General features: G+C 48.3%; 2 protein-coding genes across 14 annotated transcripts; both read left to right on the top strand.

Moving 5' to 3' along the window:
* The first annotated feature begins 749 nt into the window (after nucleotides 1-749).
* Nucleotides 750-9,762, top strand: eif4h (eukaryotic translation initiation factor 4h). 11 transcript variants are annotated; one of them, XR_007031672.1, is made up of 8 exons: nucleotides 750-878; nucleotides 2,835-3,031; nucleotides 4,023-4,087; nucleotides 4,209-4,314; nucleotides 6,363-6,519; nucleotides 6,991-7,195; nucleotides 7,294-7,409; nucleotides 9,186-9,762. XR_007031672.1 is itself a non-coding variant. In XM_035621988.2 (8 exons), the coding sequence occupies exons 1-8, from the start codon at nucleotides 814-816 to the stop codon at nucleotides 9,189-9,191; spliced, it is 840 nt and encodes a 279-aa protein (XP_035477881.1). In that variant the 5' UTR covers nucleotides 750-813; the 3' UTR covers nucleotides 9,192-9,762. The 11 variants fall into 11 exon arrangements, 10 of the variants coding, with proteins under 10 accessions (XP_035477881.1, XP_035477872.1, XP_035477873.1 ...); XM_035621988.2 differs by having other exon boundaries at nucleotides 6,363-6,473; nucleotides 7,022-7,195; XM_035621979.1 differs by lacking the exon at nucleotides 9,186-9,762 and having other exon boundaries at nucleotides 6,363-6,473; nucleotides 7,022-7,195; nucleotides 7,294-7,436.
* Nucleotides 9,763-11,732: 1,970 nt separating this feature from the next.
* rffl (ring finger and FYVE-like domain containing E3 ubiquitin protein ligase) lies at nucleotides 11,733-19,851 on the top strand. Of its 3 annotated transcripts, XM_035621967.2 has the most exons (9): nucleotides 11,733-11,747; nucleotides 11,885-12,046; nucleotides 13,497-13,672; nucleotides 14,046-14,243; nucleotides 14,314-14,562; nucleotides 17,537-17,741; nucleotides 17,863-17,886; nucleotides 18,072-18,282; nucleotides 18,743-19,851. In XM_035621967.2, exons 3-8 carry the CDS (start codon nucleotides 13,499-13,501, stop codon nucleotides 18,254-18,256), a joined length of 1,035 nt encoding a protein of 344 aa, XP_035477860.1. In that variant the 5' UTR covers nucleotides 11,733-11,747; nucleotides 11,885-12,046; nucleotides 13,497-13,498; the 3' UTR covers nucleotides 18,257-18,282; nucleotides 18,743-19,851. The 3 variants fall into 3 exon arrangements, with proteins under 3 accessions (XP_035477860.1, XP_035477859.1, XP_035477861.1); XM_035621966.2 differs by lacking the exon at nucleotides 11,733-11,747 and having other exon boundaries at nucleotides 11,800-12,046; XM_035621968.2 differs by lacking the exons at nucleotides 11,733-11,747; nucleotides 11,885-12,046 and adding an exon at nucleotides 12,102-12,124.
* The last annotated feature ends 969 nt before the right edge of the window (nucleotides 19,852-20,820 follow it).

Below are 20,820 nucleotides of genomic sequence, written 5' to 3' on the forward strand. Positions count from 1 at the left end.
GGAAGTACTTTGCCATGTGAAAATGACGGTGGGAGTCTGTGTTTGGGACAAGAGCTGTAGGATGTTGAAAAGTAAGAAAACATCAGAATGGACTGATAGTTTTAATGTTAATTTGAGGCAAGGCAAGTTTATTTGTATAGCACATTTCAACAACAAGTGCTTGACATGAAACAGTAAAAGCTTTGGGAAGAAACACTTGAATCACATTAAAATTAAAACAATTAAAAAGATAATACAAAAACATGTCAAAGTAGAATAAGACAGGTGATAAAAGTTACGGTGCAGTACAAGAAATATATAGACAGTTAATTTACTGAAAGAGAAGTCTTCAGACCCGATTTAAAAGAACAGAGTTGCAGCAGAGTTTGTTCCAGATCTGTGGAGCACAGGAACTGAACGCTGCCTCCATGTTTAGTTCTGACTCTGGGGACAATGAGCAGACGAGTCCCAGACCCACTCAGAGGTCTGGATGGTTCAGAGCACAGCAGGAGATCAGAAATGTAGTTTGGCCCAAAACCGTCCAGTGCTTTGTAAAGACACAGTCTTCTTTGACAAACCATCGAAAAGGTCTGAAGACTGGAGTCATATGGTCTACTCTTCTGGTATGAGTGAGTTTAACAACAAGAGGTGGATATTTCCAAAAGTATATATTTTAAAAAAACATAGTAAAATGGCGTCAGACCCATTTGTCATTAAGAGAAGAATGAATAATTTGTGAGCGAGGCGTTGTTCGCGGTCAGGCGCGCTGCGGGCACCTCGGCCCGCTCCGTGTGTGACGTGAAGGACCTCCTCCTCCGACACACAGCAGCAGCAATGGCGGAGTACGACAGCTACGACGAGCGGGAGCGGAGCTACAGCAGCTTCGGCGGCGGCAGAGGGTGAGTCTCCCCCCGCCTGCCCGCGAGCCGCACGACACAGACCCCGGCGGGCCCATCGCCGTGTTTCCCCTCTGCTGTCCGCCCGCGAGCCTCGGGGGCGCAGGACGCCCAGGCCACGGAGCTCGACCCGCCCGGCACCTGCGGACTGGGGCGGGCCTGGGCGAGCGTTCGACGGGGGGAGGCGGCTGGGAAACACCGCGGTCCCGCCGCTAGCAGGCTAACGGGGCGCTAGCTGCGTGTTAGCACGGGGCGCTAGCTGCGTGTTAGCACGGGGCGCTAGCTGCGTGTTAGCACGGGGCGCTAGCTGCGTGCGGACGGTGAAACGAACGGACCCCCGTGGCGCGGGGTCGCCCCCGGAGCTCGGCGGTAAATTAACGGCAGTCTGTTCGGTGTTCGGAGCGGTGAACCGGGGACAGGAGGCCCCGCCCGCAGCGTGTGGAGCTGGCGGCGGGGCGGCAGCTGCAGACGAGCCCGCATGGCTGCATCATGTGTCCGCAGCTGCAGGTTCATCCGACGTGAGCTATCGACCCGCTTCAGTCGGTCATTGGTGCGTGGTGCGGGCAGGTGACGTTGTTTTACTCTGCGCTGCTGTTCGATGTTGATGATGATGATGATGAATGAATGAAAGTAGTGGATGAAGATTCCTGCGTTAGTGCGAGATGAGGTGACGTGACGTCTGCGGCTCGAGCAGGAAGCGGCAGGTTGTTTCAGCTGCACACATCGGACTCGTCCGTCCGTCGATCGATCGATCAGATTTTGTAAGAAGGAGAAACTTTGATGTCATGTCGCGGTGTTTTCTTCTGATGACGTCGTGGGACCAGGTGAGTCTTTCTGTGTTCTGAGCGAAGCTTCCGGCTCCACGTGGTCTCTGACCTCGTCTGATGAGTTGTTGTGAATGAAAAGTCTTTGCTTTCTAAAGGATCCATCTTCCCGACACCGGTGCTGATATCTGGACTAGAGCCGGACCGTTTGGGGGTCGACATCGATATTGGGGAGTACAGGGTTCCTGATACCGATACATGTAATTGAGGTTAGGTATTTTAGTTTAACCATGAACCTTATCATAAATAAAATAAAACATTGAAAATACTATAATAACCAATCTCCTCTTGTGTAAAAAATGTATTAATATGAATAATTCAAGAGCGGCAGGAAGAGAGGCGAAGGTCACGAAAAGAAACTTGTAGAGCTGCAACTGACGATTATTTTCATAATCAATTAATCTGTCGATCATTTTCTAGATTAATCGATTAGTTGTTTGGTCCATAAAATGGTTAAAGATGTCGATCGTGTTTCCCAAACCCCCAACATGATGTTTTGTTTTGTTCACACACCAAAGAACTTCAGTTTACTGTCACAGAGGAGCAAAGAAACCAGAAACGTATTGTATGAAAATATATTGATATATTTAAAACTCCATATATCGCCCAGCCTTACACTGAAGGAAACTTTCTTCTCTCTTGTTTCTCACCGGAGGATTATTCTGAAACAGCTCTGTACCCCCATATTAGGGATCGACCGATACAGATTTTTTAGGGCCGATGCCGTTACCAAGAAAGACACAAACCCACCGGGCGCTCCGTCCACTGCGACCCACGACTAAGCCGGCCGGAGCCAGCGAGAAGTCGTCGGAGGAGCGGCGGGGTGGGAGACATTGAATCCCCCTCCCGCTCGCCGGAGGAGAATGGAGAGTTGGGTACCCGGCGGGAGCGCAGCGTGGCAGCCTAGGGCAGAGGCACCACGACGGCACAGGGTAAATGGTTCCGGAGAGAGCGGGGCCGGGCCCGATAGGCGACTGGATCTGCCCTCCCAAAAAAAACTATCTGCGAACGTAGCAGCTGCGCATCGGCCGATGCTGATACACGTAAAAACGCAAACATCGGCCGACATTATCAGCCGGCCGATAAATCGGTCGAACACTACCCCATGTCCCATGATCCTCTCTGTGTCCCCCAGGTCCCGTGGCAGCAGTGGCCCCGGAGGCCCCGGAGGACCCAAGAAGCAGAAGGACCTGCCGTCGGAGCCCCCGTTCACGGCCTACGTTGGAAACCTGCCATTCTACGCGGTGCAGGGAGACATCGACCTCATCTTCAAAGAGCTCAAGATCCGCAGCGTCCGATTGGTCAGAGACAAAGAAACGGACAAGTTCAAAGGTCAGCCGAAAACAACCTCTTCCTGGTTTTGTCCTAACCAGGACGCCGTAGCTATGGAGCTTTCAACTCATGATCTTCTGTGTTCAAAGTTGTTCTGTTGCTGAGCGTGACGAAGTTGTGACGTAATCAGAAGCTTTAGCACTGAACTCAAATTGAGTAAATAAATTAAACTTTACACGCAGAAGAATCTTGTTATGAAAAAACAAACATTTAAAACAGTCACATGAAAATGGTCTCATCTCCGGGGAACGACCACGATCAGCTGATCTAGGGGCTCTCCACCCTGTCTCTGCTGTGGTCACAGGTCGTTTCCATGGTGTTCAGCTGTCGACTGCTTCCGCAGCTTCTTCAATTGGATTTCTTCAGTTTGTGTGATGATGATGATGATGATGATGATATTGTGTGACACTCTAACAATTTAATCCTGTTGGTTTAAGAGCGACGACGTTTGAAAAGGTCTGTCTTGGGGCCTATAAAAAATTGCGACGTAACAAAAATATATTGCGATATTATTTAATATTTATATTTTTTAAATCTCCTCTAAAGCACTTCATAAATGCACAATTTAACCTTTTTATGTATAAAATCACGGCAGTATGATGATTCTAGTCGTCCCCGAAACCTACGTTTGAATTAAAACATTCTTTAATCTTTATTATTTTCATAAATGGTTTCGATCGGGACAGGTGTTCCGCGCCTTTACAAAATTTTACGTGACATTTGCGGTATTTGCGACATAGTAATTTATTACATCTCATGTGCAATAAGCTGCGATACATGGAATATATTGTAGATACCGCCCACCACTACTCTGTGATGATAGATCTGCTGAGGAAGATCATGTGATGTGATTGACAGGTTCATTATTCATTTCATTCATTTACAGGAAACGACAGACTCGTCTGTTTTGAAACGAACAGAGATCAGCTGGTGTGTTATTGATCAGGTAACGAGGTCAACTCTCCTCTGATTGGCTCTTTTGTCTCGTCAGGTTTTTGTTATGTGGAGTTTGAAGACCTGGAATCTCTAAAAGAAGCTCTGACGTACGACGGAGCTGTGAGTACCTGAACGTCACGATCTTAAAATAACGACAGACAATGAGTTTTATTGTTCAAGTGACTGAAGCACAAACTGGGGTCATCCCGCTGACGTGACCTGTGACCTCTGACCCCTGCAGCAGCTCGGTGAGCGGTCGCTTAGGGTCGACATCGCAGAGGGTCGGAGGCAAGAGCGAGGAGGAGGAGGAGGAGGCGGCTTCGGCTTCAGGAAAGATGAAGGTAGAGGTACGAGACGTGTGCGCGCGTGCCTGCGCGCGCGTGTGCGTGCTCGTGTGTGCGTGTGTCTGACATTTGAATCTTCTGCTCTGTATATTCTTCACAACACGACTCTCCATCCATTCATCATTTCACCCCCCCTCGCTTTTTACACACACACACACACACACACACACACACACACAAAACCAGGTTGGAAGTAGGTTCATAAAACACTACAGAGATTAAGTGTCTTCTCTCTAACATCTCCGCTCTGATTGGCTGATGGCCGACTAACAAGCTCTGCCTCTTCAGTGCTGTCCTTCCAGAGGGAGGTGTTGCCACCTCCTCCTGTTTCCTCCTCTCCTTGTTTCTTCCTTGTTTCTTCTCCCCTCTCGTTGTCTCCTCTCCTCTCTCGTTTCCTCTCCTCTCTCTCTTCCTCCTCTCGTTGTCTTCTCTCCTCTCTCGTTTCCTCTCCTCTCTCTCTTCCTCCTCTCGTTGTCTTCTCTCCTCTTGTTTCCTCTCCTCTCTCTCTTCCTCCTCTCCTCTCTCTCTTCCTCCTCTCGTTGTCTTCTCTCCTCTCTCGTTTCCTCTCCTCTCTCTCTTCCTCCTCTCGTTGTCTCCTCTCCTCTCTCGTTTCCTCTCCTCTCTCTCTTCCTCCTCTCGTTGTCTTCTCTCCTCTCTCCTTTCCTCTCCTCTCTCTCTTCCTCCTCTCGTTGTCTCCTCTCCTCTCTCGTTTCCTCTCCTCTCTCTCTTCCTCCTCTCGTTTCCTCTCCTCTCTCTCTTCCTCCTCTCGTTTCCTCTCCTCTCTCTCTTCCTCCTCTCGTTGTCTCCTCTCCTCTCTCGTTTCCTCTCCTCTCTCTCTTCCTCCTCTCGTTTCCTCTCCTCTCTCTCTTCCTCCTCTCGTTGTCTTCTCTCCTCTCTCGTTTCCTCTCCTCTCTCTCTTCCTCCTCTCGTTGTCTCCTCTCCTCTCTCTCTTCCTCCTCTCGTTGTCTTCTCTCCTCTCTCGTTTCCTCTCCTCTCTCTCTTCCTCCTCTCGTTGTCTTCTCTCCTCTCTCGTTTCCTCTCCTCTCTCTCTTCCTCCTCTCGTTGTCTCCTCTCCTCTCTCGTTTCCTCTCCTCTCTCTCTTCCTCCTCTCGTTGTCTTCTCTCCTCTCTCGTTTCCTCTCCTCTCTCTCTTCCTCCTCTCGTTGTCTTCTCTCCTCTCTCGTTTCCTCTCCTCTCTCTCTTCCTCCTCTCGTTTCCTCTCCTCTCTCTCTTCCTCCTCTCGTTGTCTTCTCTCCTCTCTCGTTTCCTCTCCTCTCTCTCTTCCTCCTCTCGTTGTCTTCTCTCCTCTCTCGTTTCCTCTCCTCTCTCTCTTCCTCCTCTCGTTGTCTTCTCTCCTCTCTCGTTTCCTCTCCTCTCTCTCTTCCTCCTCTCGTTGTCTCCTCTCCTCTCTCGTTTCCTCTCCTCTCTCTCTTCCTCCTCTCGTTTCCTCTCCTCTCTCTCTTCCTCCTCTCGTTGTCTCCTCTCCTCTCTCTCTTCCTCCTCTCCTCTCTCTCTTCCTCCTCTCGTTGTCTCCTCTCTCTCTTCCTCCTCTCGTTGTCTTCTCTCCTCTCTCGTTTCCTCTCCTCTCTCTCTTCCTCCTCTCGTTGTCTCCTCTCCTCTCTCGTTTCCTCTCCTCTCTCTCTTCCTCCTCTCGTTGTCTTCTCTCCTCTCTCGTTTCCTCTCCTCTCTCTCTTCCTCCTCTCGTTGTCTTCTCTCCTCTCTCGTTTCCTCTCCTCTCTCTCTTCCTCCTCTCGTTGTCTTCTCTCCTCTCTCGTTCCCTCTCCTCTCTCTCTTCCTCCTCTCGTTTCCTCTCCTCTCTCTCTTCCTCCTCTCGTTGTCTCCTCTCCTCTCTCTCTTCCTCCTCTCCTCTCTCTCTTCCTCCTCTCGTTGTCTCCTCTCTCTCTTCCTCCTCTCGTTGTCTCCTCTCTCTCTTCCTCCTCTCGTTGTCTCCTCTCCTCTCTCGTTTCCTCTCCTCTCTTGTTTCCTCTCCCCCCTCTCTTCCTCCTCTCCTTGTCCCCCCCCCCGGGTGTTAACTCCGCCTGTCCCCTGCAGGACGAGGAGGAGGAGGAGGAGGAGGTTTCCGTGGTTCTTCCAGAGGCGGGAGTGGACGTGAGGACTTCGAGCCGGCGGGAGGACGATCGGACAGAGAGTTCAGCGGCTCAGGTTGGACAACAGCAGATCCCAGCCGGCCAATCACAACAGGGTTGGGCTGCAGCCAATCAGACGGCAGGAGAGAACAGACAAACGTTGACAAATGAAACTATAATAAACTGAAGTGAACAAGGTTGAGAGATCTAATATGCTAAGCTACGAGCTAATAGTTTTTCTACAAAGCTAACATTAGCATTAGCAGCTGATCACTCACTGATCGAACGTTTACTCTGGTTTCGCGGTTAGCATGCTAACCAGCTAGCTCCGGCTCGTCAGGCGTAACGTTAGCAACAGTGATGCATATTAAAACCTTGAAGTTGACAGAACGTCGTCTACGCGTTTGTCTGACCCTGGATCAGTTGACCTAAGACCCCAGAGCTCCTCCTGCTGAGGCAGCTATACCCTTTTTTTCTTTCTTTTTTTATCCCCTTCCCATCATGCCTTTCACCTCAACCATCTCATGCTTGTGTGTCACGTTTCAGGAACCAAAAGCCGCAGGTCACCGGAGTACATCTGCTGACTTACCTGTCTGTCTGTCTGCCTGCCTGTCTGTCTCTCAGCAGGTTTTAGAGATGACGACTTCAGTGGCCGGACTCGGGGCGGCGGTACCAGTCGCCCCTCTGACAGGAGGGGGGCAGGAGGAGCAGGAGGAGGAGCAGCAGGAGGAGGAGCAGGAGGAGCGGGTCGCTTCAGAGACGGACCTCCTCCTGCTGACTTCAGGGAACCGTCTGACGGTATATAAACAGGATCAGTGACTGTATATAAACAGGATCAGTGACTGTATATGACTGATTATATATATATATATATATATATATGTTGTGTGTTATAGAGGAGCGAGCACAGCGGCCTCGGCTGCAGCTGAAGCCTCGGACCGTCTCTGAGCCCCTCAACCAGGTCGCCAACCCGAACTCCGCCATCTTCGGTGGAGCCAAACCGAGAGAGGAGGTGATGATCCCCAAAGAGAAGCCTTGAGAGACTGAGGCCGGGGGGAGGAGGGGAGGGCGGAGGGGGGGAGGGGGAGGGGGGGGGGGGCGGGGAAAAGGAAAAACCGGTAACGGGACGAGTGTCGAAGCCTCAGTTAGCATTCCTTCCTGACAGACAGACAGTAAGCGAACGGGCACAGCCCTCTTCCTCTTCTTCTTCCTCCTCTTCCTGTTTGACTTCACTTCAGCAGAATATGTATTTAGTCAGAATGAAAACGAACACACTGATGAATATTAACCTGTAAACTCACGAAGAGCAGCTTGTTGCATGTCTCGGCCCCGCCCCCCTCATCATCCCCGCTTACTGTGATGTCATACCAGCTTCATCCAGTGCCCCCCATCCTCCTCGGCCATATTAGGGTCAAAGGTTGTCCACCATTTCCTCTCCCACAGAAAGAAGCTCAGCGGTTCAATGACCTGTAAAGGCTCCAGCCCCGCCCCCTCACCCTGATTGGTCATTGACTCGCCAATCAGCTTTTGCAGCTTTGATCTAAAAAAATCGTTTCACGCGTTTGATTAAATCACCTTGTCGTCCCGGGTGGGCGGGGTTTCACCTGCGTCAGGAGAGACCTTAGCTCCACCCCCAGCCATGCCCACCAGTATCAGCTGATCACTGACAAAAAGTTTTAAAAGGCAATGGCCTTATTTCTGTTCCCATGATGCACTGGTCCTGCGTTCAATGTCTGTAGGATACTCCTTTATCTGGCAACCCCGTTAACTGTCTCTATGCCGCTGTGTTCAGGTGCTGAGGGAAAAAGAAAGGGAAAAATCGGTTTTCCACCAGTTGGAAACATTTCAGAATGACGCTGAGCAGCAACCACAGAACGCAGCACAGCTTTCACAGTGGGTGGGAGGGGGCGTGGTCTACAGGCCCGTTGTGTCCAATCAGATTCCCTGTCCACACTGAACGCTGAGATGTGTCCTTTGATCCACACAGAAAAGTTCCCCTGAAGTGGATCCAGTAAAGAAGAAAAAAAAACAGGGATGAAGGAAAAGACGACGAGACTTTTCTCTCGTCTGAACAGCTGCTGCGTTCCATTATTTATATATGTATATGTATGTATGTGTATATATGTGTGTATGTATATATATATGTGTGTATATATATATATATATATATATGTGTATGTATATATATATGTGTATGTATGTATATATATGTGTGTGTATATATATGTGTGTATGTATATATATGTATATATATGTGTGTATGTGTATATATATATGTGTGTATGTATATATACATGTGTATGTATATATATGTGTATGTATATATATATGTGTATGTATATATATATACATGTGTATTTATATATATGTGTGTGTATGTGTATATATATGTGTGTATGTATGTATATATGTGTGTTTATGTATGTATGTGGTAGTGGGACGCAACAACGCACTTTTTATTTTCACTTGTTTTCTCCTTTTCATTCACATTCAGTTTTTTTCATCTTCCATCAGTTTTTCACTTCTTCTTCGTCTCGTCGTCCGTGTTCACGTCTTTTCTTCATGTTTGTTTTCTCACTCTTATTCTTCCCAGTTTTCCGTTGTGAAGTGTTCGCAGTAGGAAGGAATGAGGGGACAGAAAAGGGGGAAACACTTAGAACATGGAAGTAAAACAAACGCAGGATGAAAAAAAATTCTTCCCTGATTTAATTTTTTTCTTTTTGCTCCCTGTTTTCTTTCTTCACCTCTTTCTGTTTCTCCGCTGTTCTTCATCTGTCTTTGTTTGCAGCCCTGAGTCATTTCACCCTGCGACAGCCTCCCAGCCAGACGGTGGCGCTAACGCGACGTGTCGCCGACAGACAAGAAGAAATTTAAAGTCATTCTCCTTTTTTCTTTTCTTTTTTTATGTTTTGTTTCTCCTCCTCTCGTTGCTTCAGTGTGGATCACGTGGAGGTCGACACCCGCCGAGAAAAATTCTACAAAACGAGCTTCAAAAGTCAAAATGATGAATTATTGTACAGTTGTAGTTTTTTTGGTTTGTGGTTTCCTGTAGTCCTCCATCTTTAAAACCTGTAGGCAGAACTGAAGGGACTGGACCTGACACCTGGTCCAGTGGAGGTCCGCAGGTCTCAGCGTGGACCAGGATCAGGTCCGGGTCTGTAGTGGATCATGTGAACAGGAATTAAACCCTCAGTATTTTCAGTCTGCGTCGCTTCTCAGAACATTTGTGTCGCTTTGTTTCCCAGGACGTTAAAAAGGAAAAACTTTTTCTTATCATACCAGAAAAAAAAGAAAAAAACCCCGGCTGTTTTAAGGTTTTCTTTCCAAACAATGTTTATGGCAATAAAACTGTATCTTCATCATCATCATCGTACATCCACCAGAATGTGTTTAATTTCTGGGTGGGGGGAGGGAGGGGCCACCGTTTAGATTTTTTCTTCTGAGAGAAGAATAAAGAATAAAGCTCGTTCTGTTCTGCTTCCTGTTTCTGTGTGGAGGAAGTTTTTTAACACGACTTCAGTTTTCACAGAACAAACTTCTTCATCGATAACGAGTGAACGAATCGTCTCACGTCTGTAACAAATCCAGTTCACACTGAGAATAAAACCATGAACCTTCAAAATAGTGTTTTGTAAAATGTTAGACTATTGTCTTGACTTTATAAACTGGACTGATTAGTGCAAAAGTTCCTAAGTAACCTTTTCAGTGCAGGACTTTAAACTCAGTAAGAATTTTGTTAGGTTAAAAAATGCACAACTTGCGGACGAATTTTTTTTGTAGCTAGCAACTTAACACAAACTTTAGCATATCTAGGCTAAATTAAATGCTATCGCAAATCTTTATTTTCTCTTTTCCCGGGTCACTGAGGCTCTACCAAATTTGTCAAAGATCGGCCAAAAGGGGGCGATAAAATACGAAACGGTTGTCTTATAATGGCTGGGTTGGTATATGTCGTGTTCGGCTTTCACGGACTCGCAGGTTGTCGGGGGGAATTGCCAAGGGGGGGGAGTGATCGCCAAGGGGGGGAGTGATCGCCAAGGGGGGAGTGATCGCCAAGGGGGGGGAGTGATCGCCAAGGGGGGGGAGTGATCGCCAAGGGGGGGGAGTGATCGCCAAGGGGGGAGTGATCGCCAAGGGGGGGGAGTGATCGCCAAGGGGGGGGAGTGATCGCCAAGGGGGGGGAGTGATCGCCAAGGGGGGAGTGATCGCCAAGGGGGGGGAGTGATCGCCAAGGGGGGGGAGTGATCGCCAAGGGGGGAGTGATCTTCAAGGGGGGGGAGTGATCGCCAAGGGGGGGGAGTGATCGCCAAGGGGGGGGAGTGATCGCCAAGGGGGGAGTGATCGCCAAGGGGGGGGAGTGATCGCCAAGGGGGGGAGTGATCGCCAAGGGGGGGGAGTGATCGCCAAGGGGGGGGAGTGATCGCCAAGGGGGGAGTGATCGCCAAGGGGGGGGAGTGATCGCCAAGGGGGGGAGTGATCGCCAAGGGGGGGGAGTGATCGCCAAGGGGGGGGAGTGATCGCCGTTTTTACTTGTGACTAAAGAAAACATTAGTTGAATCTGTTTGATCGGGGACCTCGCACATGTCGTAGATAACACTCCCTGTGTCCACCTACATCGATGTCTGTCACAGAAGTTTGACTTCCTGGTCGTCAGCAGGTGGAGCTATGACCGTGGCTCAATATGGAAATGTAGACGTGTTGAGTGCGGGACTGTTGTCACATGTTGAGATGACTCACGTTCGTAACCATATGAAATGTGTAAAAATGACCCAAAATTAAGACTTTAAACAAAATGGCCGACTTTCTGTTGGTCATAGGGCGTGGCTCCAAGAGGCTTATTTGGAGGCGGGGACATGACACCTGCCTCACATTTCGTTGGTGTCAGATAAGCGCGACGTCACTTTAGGGGGCGCTATACACACGTTTACCACGCCCATGCTAAAGATGAATTTGTACACAAATAACATCACATTTTTCTGACAGCTGTGCATATTTTGGTGAGTTTGTCCTGCAATCCGGTTGGTGCTCGGGCCCTAATAATGACACTGGTCCTCATGGTGTTTACATTTTAGTTCATATTATCGCCGATCTGTGACACTTTGTCCTCGTGACGTCAGAGCGAAGGTCCGCGATCTGACGTCAGGCGACCAGTTGTGTGTGTGTGTGTGTGTGTGTGTGTGTCACAGGGAACCTTTGGGGACAAGTGTCAGAACACAGACTATTATTTTAGACCAGTGGTGAGAGGGTGGGCAGCGCCCCCTGCTGCCAGTCTCACACACACACACACACACACACACACACAGGAAGTTCGGAAGTTTCTTCACGTCGATGTGAGATGAACAAAGTTAAAGTGAGTTTATAGAACTTGGTCCCCACAAGTCCGAGTGTGTGTTTGCGATTCAGAAGTCACTCAACGGTCCCCACCAGAGCAGTGAGCCTTGTGTGTGTGTGTGTGTGTGTGTGTGTGTGTGTGTCGGTCCCCACCAGAGCAGTGAGCCAGGTGTGCGTGTGCGTGCGCGTGCGCGTGCGGTCGGACTCTTCCTGGTTGTGTGTTGTGATCTCGGGACCGGGCCGAGCAGGGATGACGACCCTCCCGCTGGACCGTGTGAGCCGCTAGTGGAGAAGAGTTCGTGGAACCGGCGCTGACCGGTGAGTTAGCGCTCCGTTAGCCCGGCGGCTAGCTCGCAGGAGCCCGGTAGTCAACAGGTAGAAGACGCGTCGTCGCAGGTCCGTTCTCCCGGTGACTCGGGGACTTTCAACCCGGCGGGACCTCGTCTGCGCTCGTCTCCTTCTGTTCGCGTGTGTTCGTGACTTTCTTTCAAACTTCCGTCGGGTCCACTTCACTTCTGTAGCATGGTGTTAGCTTAGCATGTAGCCTTGCTGGCAGCCCAGCGGCGCGAGCCAGACTCCGTTAACGTATTGTCAGATTTAACGTCTTCCTGCTCACCGGTGACCGGAAACTCGTCCTGAAACCAAACTCATCACTTCTCAAGTACGTGTGAGTGACAGCGGGGCGTTCGGCTGACGGTTCGCACCGAACAGACCTTTTCATTTCATCACATGTAAACTTCTAACTGAAGTTCCGGTTCGGTGCGGGTGACTGCCGTTAACACACGTTGAGGTAATGACCTGTTGATGTAATTAAATACAAGTCCTGCGTCTTGACACGTGACGCCGAATTCATCAGGAGATCTCAGTTATTAATAAAACCTAATTTCAACCAGGTGGTTTTGTATTGTGACAGTGAAACGAGAAAACATCACAGACACGGTTTGTACCGTGGAGTCTGGTCCAGAGGCATCAGCTGACTGGGGCCGATACCGATATATATATATATGTATATATCTATCTATGTGTATATATATATATATATATATATATCTGTATATATGTGTGTATATGTATATATCTATCTATGTGTATATATATATATATATATATATGTATATATGTGTGTATATGTATATATCTATCTATGTATATATACATAAATGTGTATATATATAAACATAAATATGTATATATACACGTGTATATATATATAGATATGTATACATATCTATATATATACAAAGAAATGTAAATGAGGTTTGATATTTTAGTTTAACCACAAGCTTTATCATAAGTAACTACAAAGTGTAATACAAACAATAAAACAAATACAACCAAAGACAAAGAACTTATAACAAAAGTTTATTTGACACAAAATGTGAAACATAAATGCACAGTTAAAGGCTCATATCGGTTGGCCGATAACATCGGTCGGGCTCTTGTAAAATCATCTGCAGATTAAATCCTGATGTTAAAGTCTCTGATCTGAACAGTGATGTTTCTCTTTACTAGTTAGCAACTGGACCTCGTGTTGAGTCTGGACCTCACAACAATATCATCATATAAATATGTTTAATATAGTCAGAAAACCACCTCCTCCTGAATTATAACTTCAGATTTGATATGAATCATTAAGACATGTTTGATATTTCAGCTTCATTTCACTTACTTTAGTGTGTGTGTGTGTGTGTGTGTGTGTGTGTGTGTGTGTGTGTGTGTGTGTGTGTGTGTGTGTGTGTGTGTGTGTGTGTGTGTGTGTGTGTGTCAGGGATGTGGGCGTCCTGCTGTAACTGGCTGTGTGTGGACTCGGCGGACGTGGAGCAGTCGGACGAAGCTCAACGTCGTCATCGGTCCTACACCAACTCTGCCTTCAACTCCTCTCCTCCTCCACCTGAACACACCTGTACGGCCTGCGGGGGGCGCTTTGACACGCCCAACAAGAAGGTAACTGCCCCCAGCTGATCCTGGACAGGTGTGCTGGGAGTCAGGGGTCAGGGTCTGCTAGCGTTGTTGACCTTTTGATTCACCAAACCAGTTTTTAGCTTCAAACTCTTTTTTTTTCTCTGTGTGTGTGTGTGTGTGTGTGTGTGTGTGTGTGTGTGTGTGTGTGTGTGTGTGTGTGTGTGTGTGTGTGTGTGTGTGTGTGTGTGTGTGTGTGTGTGTGTGAGATGAAAGTCCTCAAGTTTGGATTGTTACTTGTAGTACTGATAATGACCACTAGGACAAATTGAGTGATATCTTCAATCCATGATATCACCTATGTCTCTCTCCACCTGTCTCTCTCTGTCTTCTCCCTCTCCACCTGTCTGTCTCTCAGCATGTCTGTGTGGATTGTAAGAACAACTACTGCAGCCGTTGCTCCGCCCAGCGCGAGCCCCGCCCCCGCCTGTGTCACACCTGTCAGCGTTTCTATGGGAACCTGCTGGAGCGGGCGGAGCTTATGAAGCTGAAAGTGAAGGAGCTCAGAGACTACCTGCACCTGCACCAGGTCTCCACCCACCTGTGCAGGGAGAAGGTGAGGTGCTATACACAGACCCTGCCCCCTTCTGTCTCCGCCTCCGTTAAACCTGTTTCCTGTTCTTCAGGAGGAACTGGTGGAGCTCGTCCTGAGTCAACAGTCTTCACCTTCCAGCGACTCCGCCCCCTCCGCCACCTTGACCCCTGACCCTCCATCTGTGACCCCTGACCTGACACCTCACACGTCCACCTTGACCTCTGACCCCCCGACACCTGCCTCAAACCCGATCTCTGACCCGTCTGCTGCACTGCCCGAAGACCCGACTCCTCCCACAGAGACCGGCCCCACCGAGCCGGATGCTCAGGATGAAGACCAGGTAAAACCAGAACAGGGTCTGAGTGTTGAGTCTGAGTCAGGAACTTGTGTTAGATTCTGGACCTCGTGTTAGATTCTGGACCTCGTGTTAGAGTCTGGACCTCGTGTTAGATTCAGAACCTTGTGTTAGATTCAGGACCTCATGTTGAGTCTGGACCTCCTGTTAGATTCTGGACCTCGTGTTAGAGTCTGGACCTCGTGTTAGAGTCTGGACCTCGTGTTAGATTCTGGACCTCGTGTTGAGTCTGGACCTCGTGTTAGAGTCTGGACCTCATGTTAGAGTCTGGACCTCGTGTTAGAGTCTGGACCTCGTGTTAGATTCAGGACCTCGTGTTGAGTCTGGACCTCGTGTTGAGTCTGGACCTCGTGTTGATTCTGGACCTCGTGTTAGAGTCTGGACGTCGTGTTGAGTCTGGACCTCGTGTTGAGTCTGGACCTCGTGTTGAGTCTGGACCTCGTGTTGATTCTGGACCTCGTGTTGATTCTGGACCTCGTGTTGATTCTGGACCTCGTGTTGATTCTGGACCTCGTGTTAGAGTCTGGACCTCGTGTTGAGTCTGGACCTCGTGTTAGAGTCTGGACCTCGTGTTGAGTCTGGACCTCGTGTTGAGTCTGGACCTCGTGTTGAGTCTGGACCTCGTGTTGATTCTGGACCGCGTGTTAGAGTCTGGACCGCGTGTTCGAGTCTGGACCTCGTGTTAGAGTCTGGACCTCGTGTTAGAGTCTGGACCTCGTGTTAGAGTCTGGACCTTGTGTCAGATTCTGGACCTCGTGTTAGATTCTGGACCTCGTGTTAGAGTCTGGACCTCGTGTTGAGTCTGGACCTCGTGTTGAGTCTGGACCTCGTGTTGAGTCTGGACCTCGTGTTGATTCTGGACCGCGTGTTAGAGTCTGGACCGCGTGTTAGAGTCTGGACCTCGTGTTAGAGTCTGGACCTCGTGTTAGAGTCTGGACCTCGTGTTAGAGTCTGGACCTCGTGTTAGAGTCTGGACCTCGTGTTAGAGTCTGGACCTTGTGTCAGATTCTGGACCTCGTGTTAGATTCTGGACCTCGTGTTAGAGTCTGGACCTCGTGTCAGAGTCTGGATCTCGTGTCAGATTCTGGACCTCGTGTTAGATTCTGGACCTCGTGTTAGAGTCTGGACCTCGTGTTAGAGTCTGGACCTCGTGTCAGAGTCTGGATCTCGTGTCAGATTCTGGACCTCGTGTTAGATTTTGGACCTTGTGTTAGATTTTGGACCTCGTGTTAGATTCAGGACCTCGTGTTAGATTCAGGACCTCGTGTTAGAGTCTGGACCTCGTGTTAGATTCAGGACCTCGTGTTGAGTCTGGACCTCGTCTCAGAGTCTGGATCTTGTGTCAGATTCTGGACCTCGTGTTAGATTTTGGACCTCGTGTTAGATTTTGGACCTCGTGTTAGATTCAGGACCTCGTGTTAGATTCAGGACCTCGTGTTAGAGTCTGGACCTCGTGTTAGATTCAGGACCTCGTGTTGATTCTGGACCTCGTGTTAGAGTCTGGACCTCGTGTTGAGTCTGGACCTCGTGTTGAGTCTGGACCTCGTGTTGAGTCTGGACCTCGTGTTGATTCTGGACCTCGTGTTGATTCTGGACCTCGTGTTAGAGTCTGGACCTCGTGTTAGAGTCTGGACCTCGTGTTGAGTCTGGACCTCGTGTTGAGTCTGGACCTCGTGTTGAGTCTGGACCTCGTGTTGAGTCTGGACCTCGTGTTGAGTCTGGACCGCGTGTTAGAGTCTGGACCTCGTGTTAGAGTCTGGACCTCGTGTCAGAGTCTGGACCTCGTGTCAGAGTCTGGACCTCGTGTTAGAGTCTGGACCTCGTGTTAGAGTCTGGACCTTGTGTCAGATTCTGGACCTCGTGTTAGAGTCTGGACCTCGTGTCAGAGTCTGGATCTCGTGTCAGAGTCTGGACCTCGTGTTAGATTCTGGACCTCGTGTTAGAGTCTGGACCTCGTGTTAGAGTCTGGACCTCGTGTTGATTCTGGACCTCGTGTTAGAGTCTGGACCTCGTGTTGAGTCTGGACCTCGTGTTGAGTCTGGACCTCGTGTTGAGTCTGGACCGCGTGTTAGAGTCTGGACCTCGTGTTAGAGTCTGGACCTCGTGTCAGAGTCTGGACCTCGTGTTAGAGTCTGGACCTCGTGTTAGAGTCTGGACCTTGTGTCAGATTCTGGACCTCGTGTTAGATTCTGGACCTCGTGTTAGAGTCTGGACTTCGTGTCAGAGTCTGGATCTCGTGTCAGATTCTGGACCTCGTGTTAGAGTCTGGACCTCGTGTCAGATTCTGGACCTCGTGTTAGAGTCTGGACCTCGTGTTAGAGTCTGGACCTCGTGTTGAGTCTGGACCTCGTGTTGAGTCTGGACCTCGTGTTGAGTCTGGACCTCGTGTTGATTCTGGACCGCGTGTTAGAGTCTGGACCTCGTGTTAGAGTCTGGACCTCGTGTCAGAGTCTGGACCTCGTGTTAGAGTCTGGACCTCGTGTCAGAGTCTGGACCTCGTGTCAGAGTCTGGACCTCGTGTTAGAGTCTGGACCTCGTGTCAGAGTCTGGACCTCGTGTTAGAGTCTGGACCTCGTGTTAGAGTCTGGACCTTGTGTCAGATTCTGGACCTCGTGTTAGAGTCTGGACCTCGTGTCAGAGTCTGGATCTCGTGTCAGATTCTAGACCTCGTGTTAGATTTTGGACCTCGTGTTAGAGTCTGGACCTTGTGTCAGAGTCTGGATCTCGTGTCAGATTCTAGACCTCGTGTTAGATTTTGGACCTCGTGTTAGATTTTGGACCTCGTGTTAGAGTCTGGACCTCGTGTTAGAGTCTGGACCTTGTGTCAGATTCTGGACCTCGTGTTAGATTCTGGACCTCGTGTTGAGTCTGGACCTCGTGTTGAGTCTGGACCTCGTGTTGAGTCTGGACCTCGTGTCAGAGTCTGGACCTCCTGACTGACTCTGTCCGTCTGGTTCAGACTTGGGACCCCGAGGAGCCGTCGGTGCCCGGCCGCCGGGCGTCTCTTTCGGACCTGAGCTGTGAGGACGACATCGAGGAACTCAGCGTCCGGCAGCTGAAGGAAATCCTGGCCCGGAACTTCGTGGACTACAAAGGCTGTTGCGAGAAGTGGGAGCTGATGGAGAGAGTTCTCCGGCTTTACAAGGACCAGCAGAACCTCCTGGGTGAGTCTGCTCACGTTCACTGTCTGATCCAGAACAGACAGAACCATGGTGTCAGTCCTGACTCTGTGTGATCCAGACCGGTCGATGTTTTACATGATGACCTTTGTGTTCTGTCTTTCAGCTGCCAACACTGTGAACGCCTCAGGTCTGTTTCCTGTTTCCTGTCTCTTGTCTGGATCATGTGACTCACGTCAACAGCCGTGATGACGTCACTGTTTATTTCTTTGATTATATAATTGATTATAACTGAATTGCTCTGCAGCTCATCTGATAATCAGTTAATCATTGTTTGACTGACGGGTGTCGTCCGTGTCCCGTGTCTTCCTCTAGCGTCCGGCGGCGGCGCTGCAGGTCTGGAGGAGAACCTCTGTAAGATCTGCATGGACTCTCCCATCGACTGCGTCCTGCTAGAGTGCGGTCACATGATCACCTGCACCAAGTGCGGTAAGAGGATGAGCGAGTGTCCCGTCTGCCGCCAGTACGTGGTCCGAGCCGTCCACGTCTTCAGGTCCTGAACGCACCGAGCCAGACCTGGACCCAGGTAACCCAGAGCGACCGTCTGAGCCCAGTTTAACCAACATTTGTGACTGAAGACTGAAATTACTTTGTCATGCTGCACATGTAAACAAAAAAAAAGACTTTGGTGATGAGAAGTTTTATTTGAACTGAATTTGAGTTCTGATTTATTTATGTAATATCGTCGTCATCATTATTATCGTCGTTAGCGTTATTAGCGCCCTGATCGTTATTATCGCCGTTATTATCATCATTATTATCGTGGTAAGCGTTATTAGCGTCTTTATGATATTTACGAAACGATGCAGGACAGACGTCGCCCTGGACGAGTCGGACGATGACGTCTGATCTTTGTCGCTTCCTTTTCCGTCAGTTTGTCAACAGATGAGTTGCTCCTCCCACGTGTAGGCGGAGCCAGAGTGTAGCGCCGTTCTTGAACGGTGTTTAAAATGTGAATTTGACAGAATGTCTCCGTCTCTCTGCAGGACCAAGACGTCGTCTTCCTAAAGGGACAAACTGTGCTTTCATTTTTTCTTAACTCTATTTTTCTACTGTAAAAATGTCGAGGAGTAAGAAGTGACCTTATCTGACCTTCAGACACAGACACTGTTTACAGTGTGCAGTGACTCTACACTGTAAAAAAACAGTAATGATCTCAGACACTCGAACGCCTCAGTGACCTGTGACCTCTGACTGTCTCTTCCCTCAGACCAAAGCTGAGATTCCTTCACCTCTTTTCTTATAACTCGCTCATGGATCTCAGATTTTTAAGAACACGCCAGCGGACGTTTCCTGCCGTCAGCAGGGTCATGACCTCACGCTGAGCCCCCTACTGTTCTTGTGCATATTGCATCTTGTAGATGTGTAGTGTTTAATATCTGAGGACATGAACATCTGCCACAGCAGGCGGACACAGGACACGCGAGGCCGCCGTGACGTGTAACTGAGGCCTTTTGTTATTCAGGGGTTTTTCTTGGGAATTGATCTTTTAGGGAATTTTTTTTATTTAAAACATGTTACACACACTGATTCCAGTGTTTTCAGTCCAAGTTTGTCACACGTGTGATTAATATTTAGGGGCAATAATGAAACGTGATTTAATAAAGCATTCGTATAGATTCAAACTGATGATATTTTTGTAGGGCAGTGACTTTCTGTTCACGACAACAGGAACGAAGTTCAGAGACTCGGTGCTGACGTGGTTGTGTTGAGTTTGAAAAGCACTTGAAATGGAAGAGATGAATTCATTCCTGGGACGTGGATCATCTGGTCTGACTCTTCAGAGAACCAGACTGTTCCTCTGGAACAACGGAGGCTCCAGGACGCGTCCCTGAGGAACTCCCACAGGACTTGTTCCTCTTCACCAGCAGAGCACAACGTTCAGCAGTGAAGCTCTTTGATTTGAAGTCGTCTTTGCTGATCTGCTGAAACATTCAGACAAAGATTCTCTTTATCGATAGAGTTTTGGATGAATAATGACCTGTTGTCCTGTTTATGTTTTTCTTGGTGTTTTTGTTCGATCATTAACTTTTGAGTTTTGCTGTGAATGTTTTTTTTTTTGTGAACTGATAAATTTAAAGCCTTTCTGACTTTGGAACACGTGTCCTCTTGTCTTTTTTGCTTTTGATATATTTTTCTAACTCCGTAACCTTCAAAATCCCCATTTCACTTTTTAATTTACTTCACCGTGTCCGTAGCTTTAAATCACAATTTTCATTCAGAAACTTTTCACTTAGAAAAATATGGTGAACATTATTAATACACAGTATTTTCAGATTTATTAAGTTATTAAAAAAAACATCCAGGAGTCACTTTGAACCTTGTTGTATCCAGTGTTCACGTGTATCGTCAGGTATATTAGGTAATGCCTCATTTGGATATTTAAACAATAATTCCCCAAAATTGGAAAACAAAAACATACAGTATACATATTTATCTGTATGCAGTATATATTTATTCATATACAGTATATATATATATTTATTTATATGCTGTATATATATATTTATATACAGTGTATATATTTATATACAACATAAATATACACTGAACAACATTATAAACGCAACACTTGTTTTTGCCTCCATTTTTCGTCAGCTGAACTCAAAGATCTAAGACTTTTTCTATGTACACAAGGCTCTATATTTCTCTCAAATATTGTTCACAAATCTGTCTAAATCTGTTAGTGAGCAGGAGATAATCCATCCACCTCACAGGTGTGACATATCAAGATGCTGATCAGACAGCAGGATTATTGCACGTGTGCCTCAGGCTGGCCACAATAAAAGGCCACTCTGAAATGTGCACTTTTATCACAGCATAATGCCACAGATGTTGCAAGTTTTGATGGAGCGTGCAATTGGCATGCTGACTGCAGGAGTGTCCACCAGAGCGGTTGCCCGTGAACTGAATGTTCATTTTTCTACCATAAGCCGTCTCCAAAGGCGTTTCAGAGAATTTGGCAGTACATCCAGGTCCTGCCAATATCCAGCAACTTCACACAGCCATTGAAGAGGAGTGGACCACAAGCAACAACCTGATCAACTCTATGCGAAGGAGATGT

Source organism: Scophthalmus maximus, chromosome 11 (genome assembly GCF_022379125.1).
Source record: "Scophthalmus maximus strain ysfricsl-2021 chromosome 11, ASM2237912v1, whole genome shotgun sequence".
Taxonomy (NCBI): Eukaryota; Metazoa; Chordata; class Actinopteri; order Pleuronectiformes; family Scophthalmidae; genus Scophthalmus; species Scophthalmus maximus.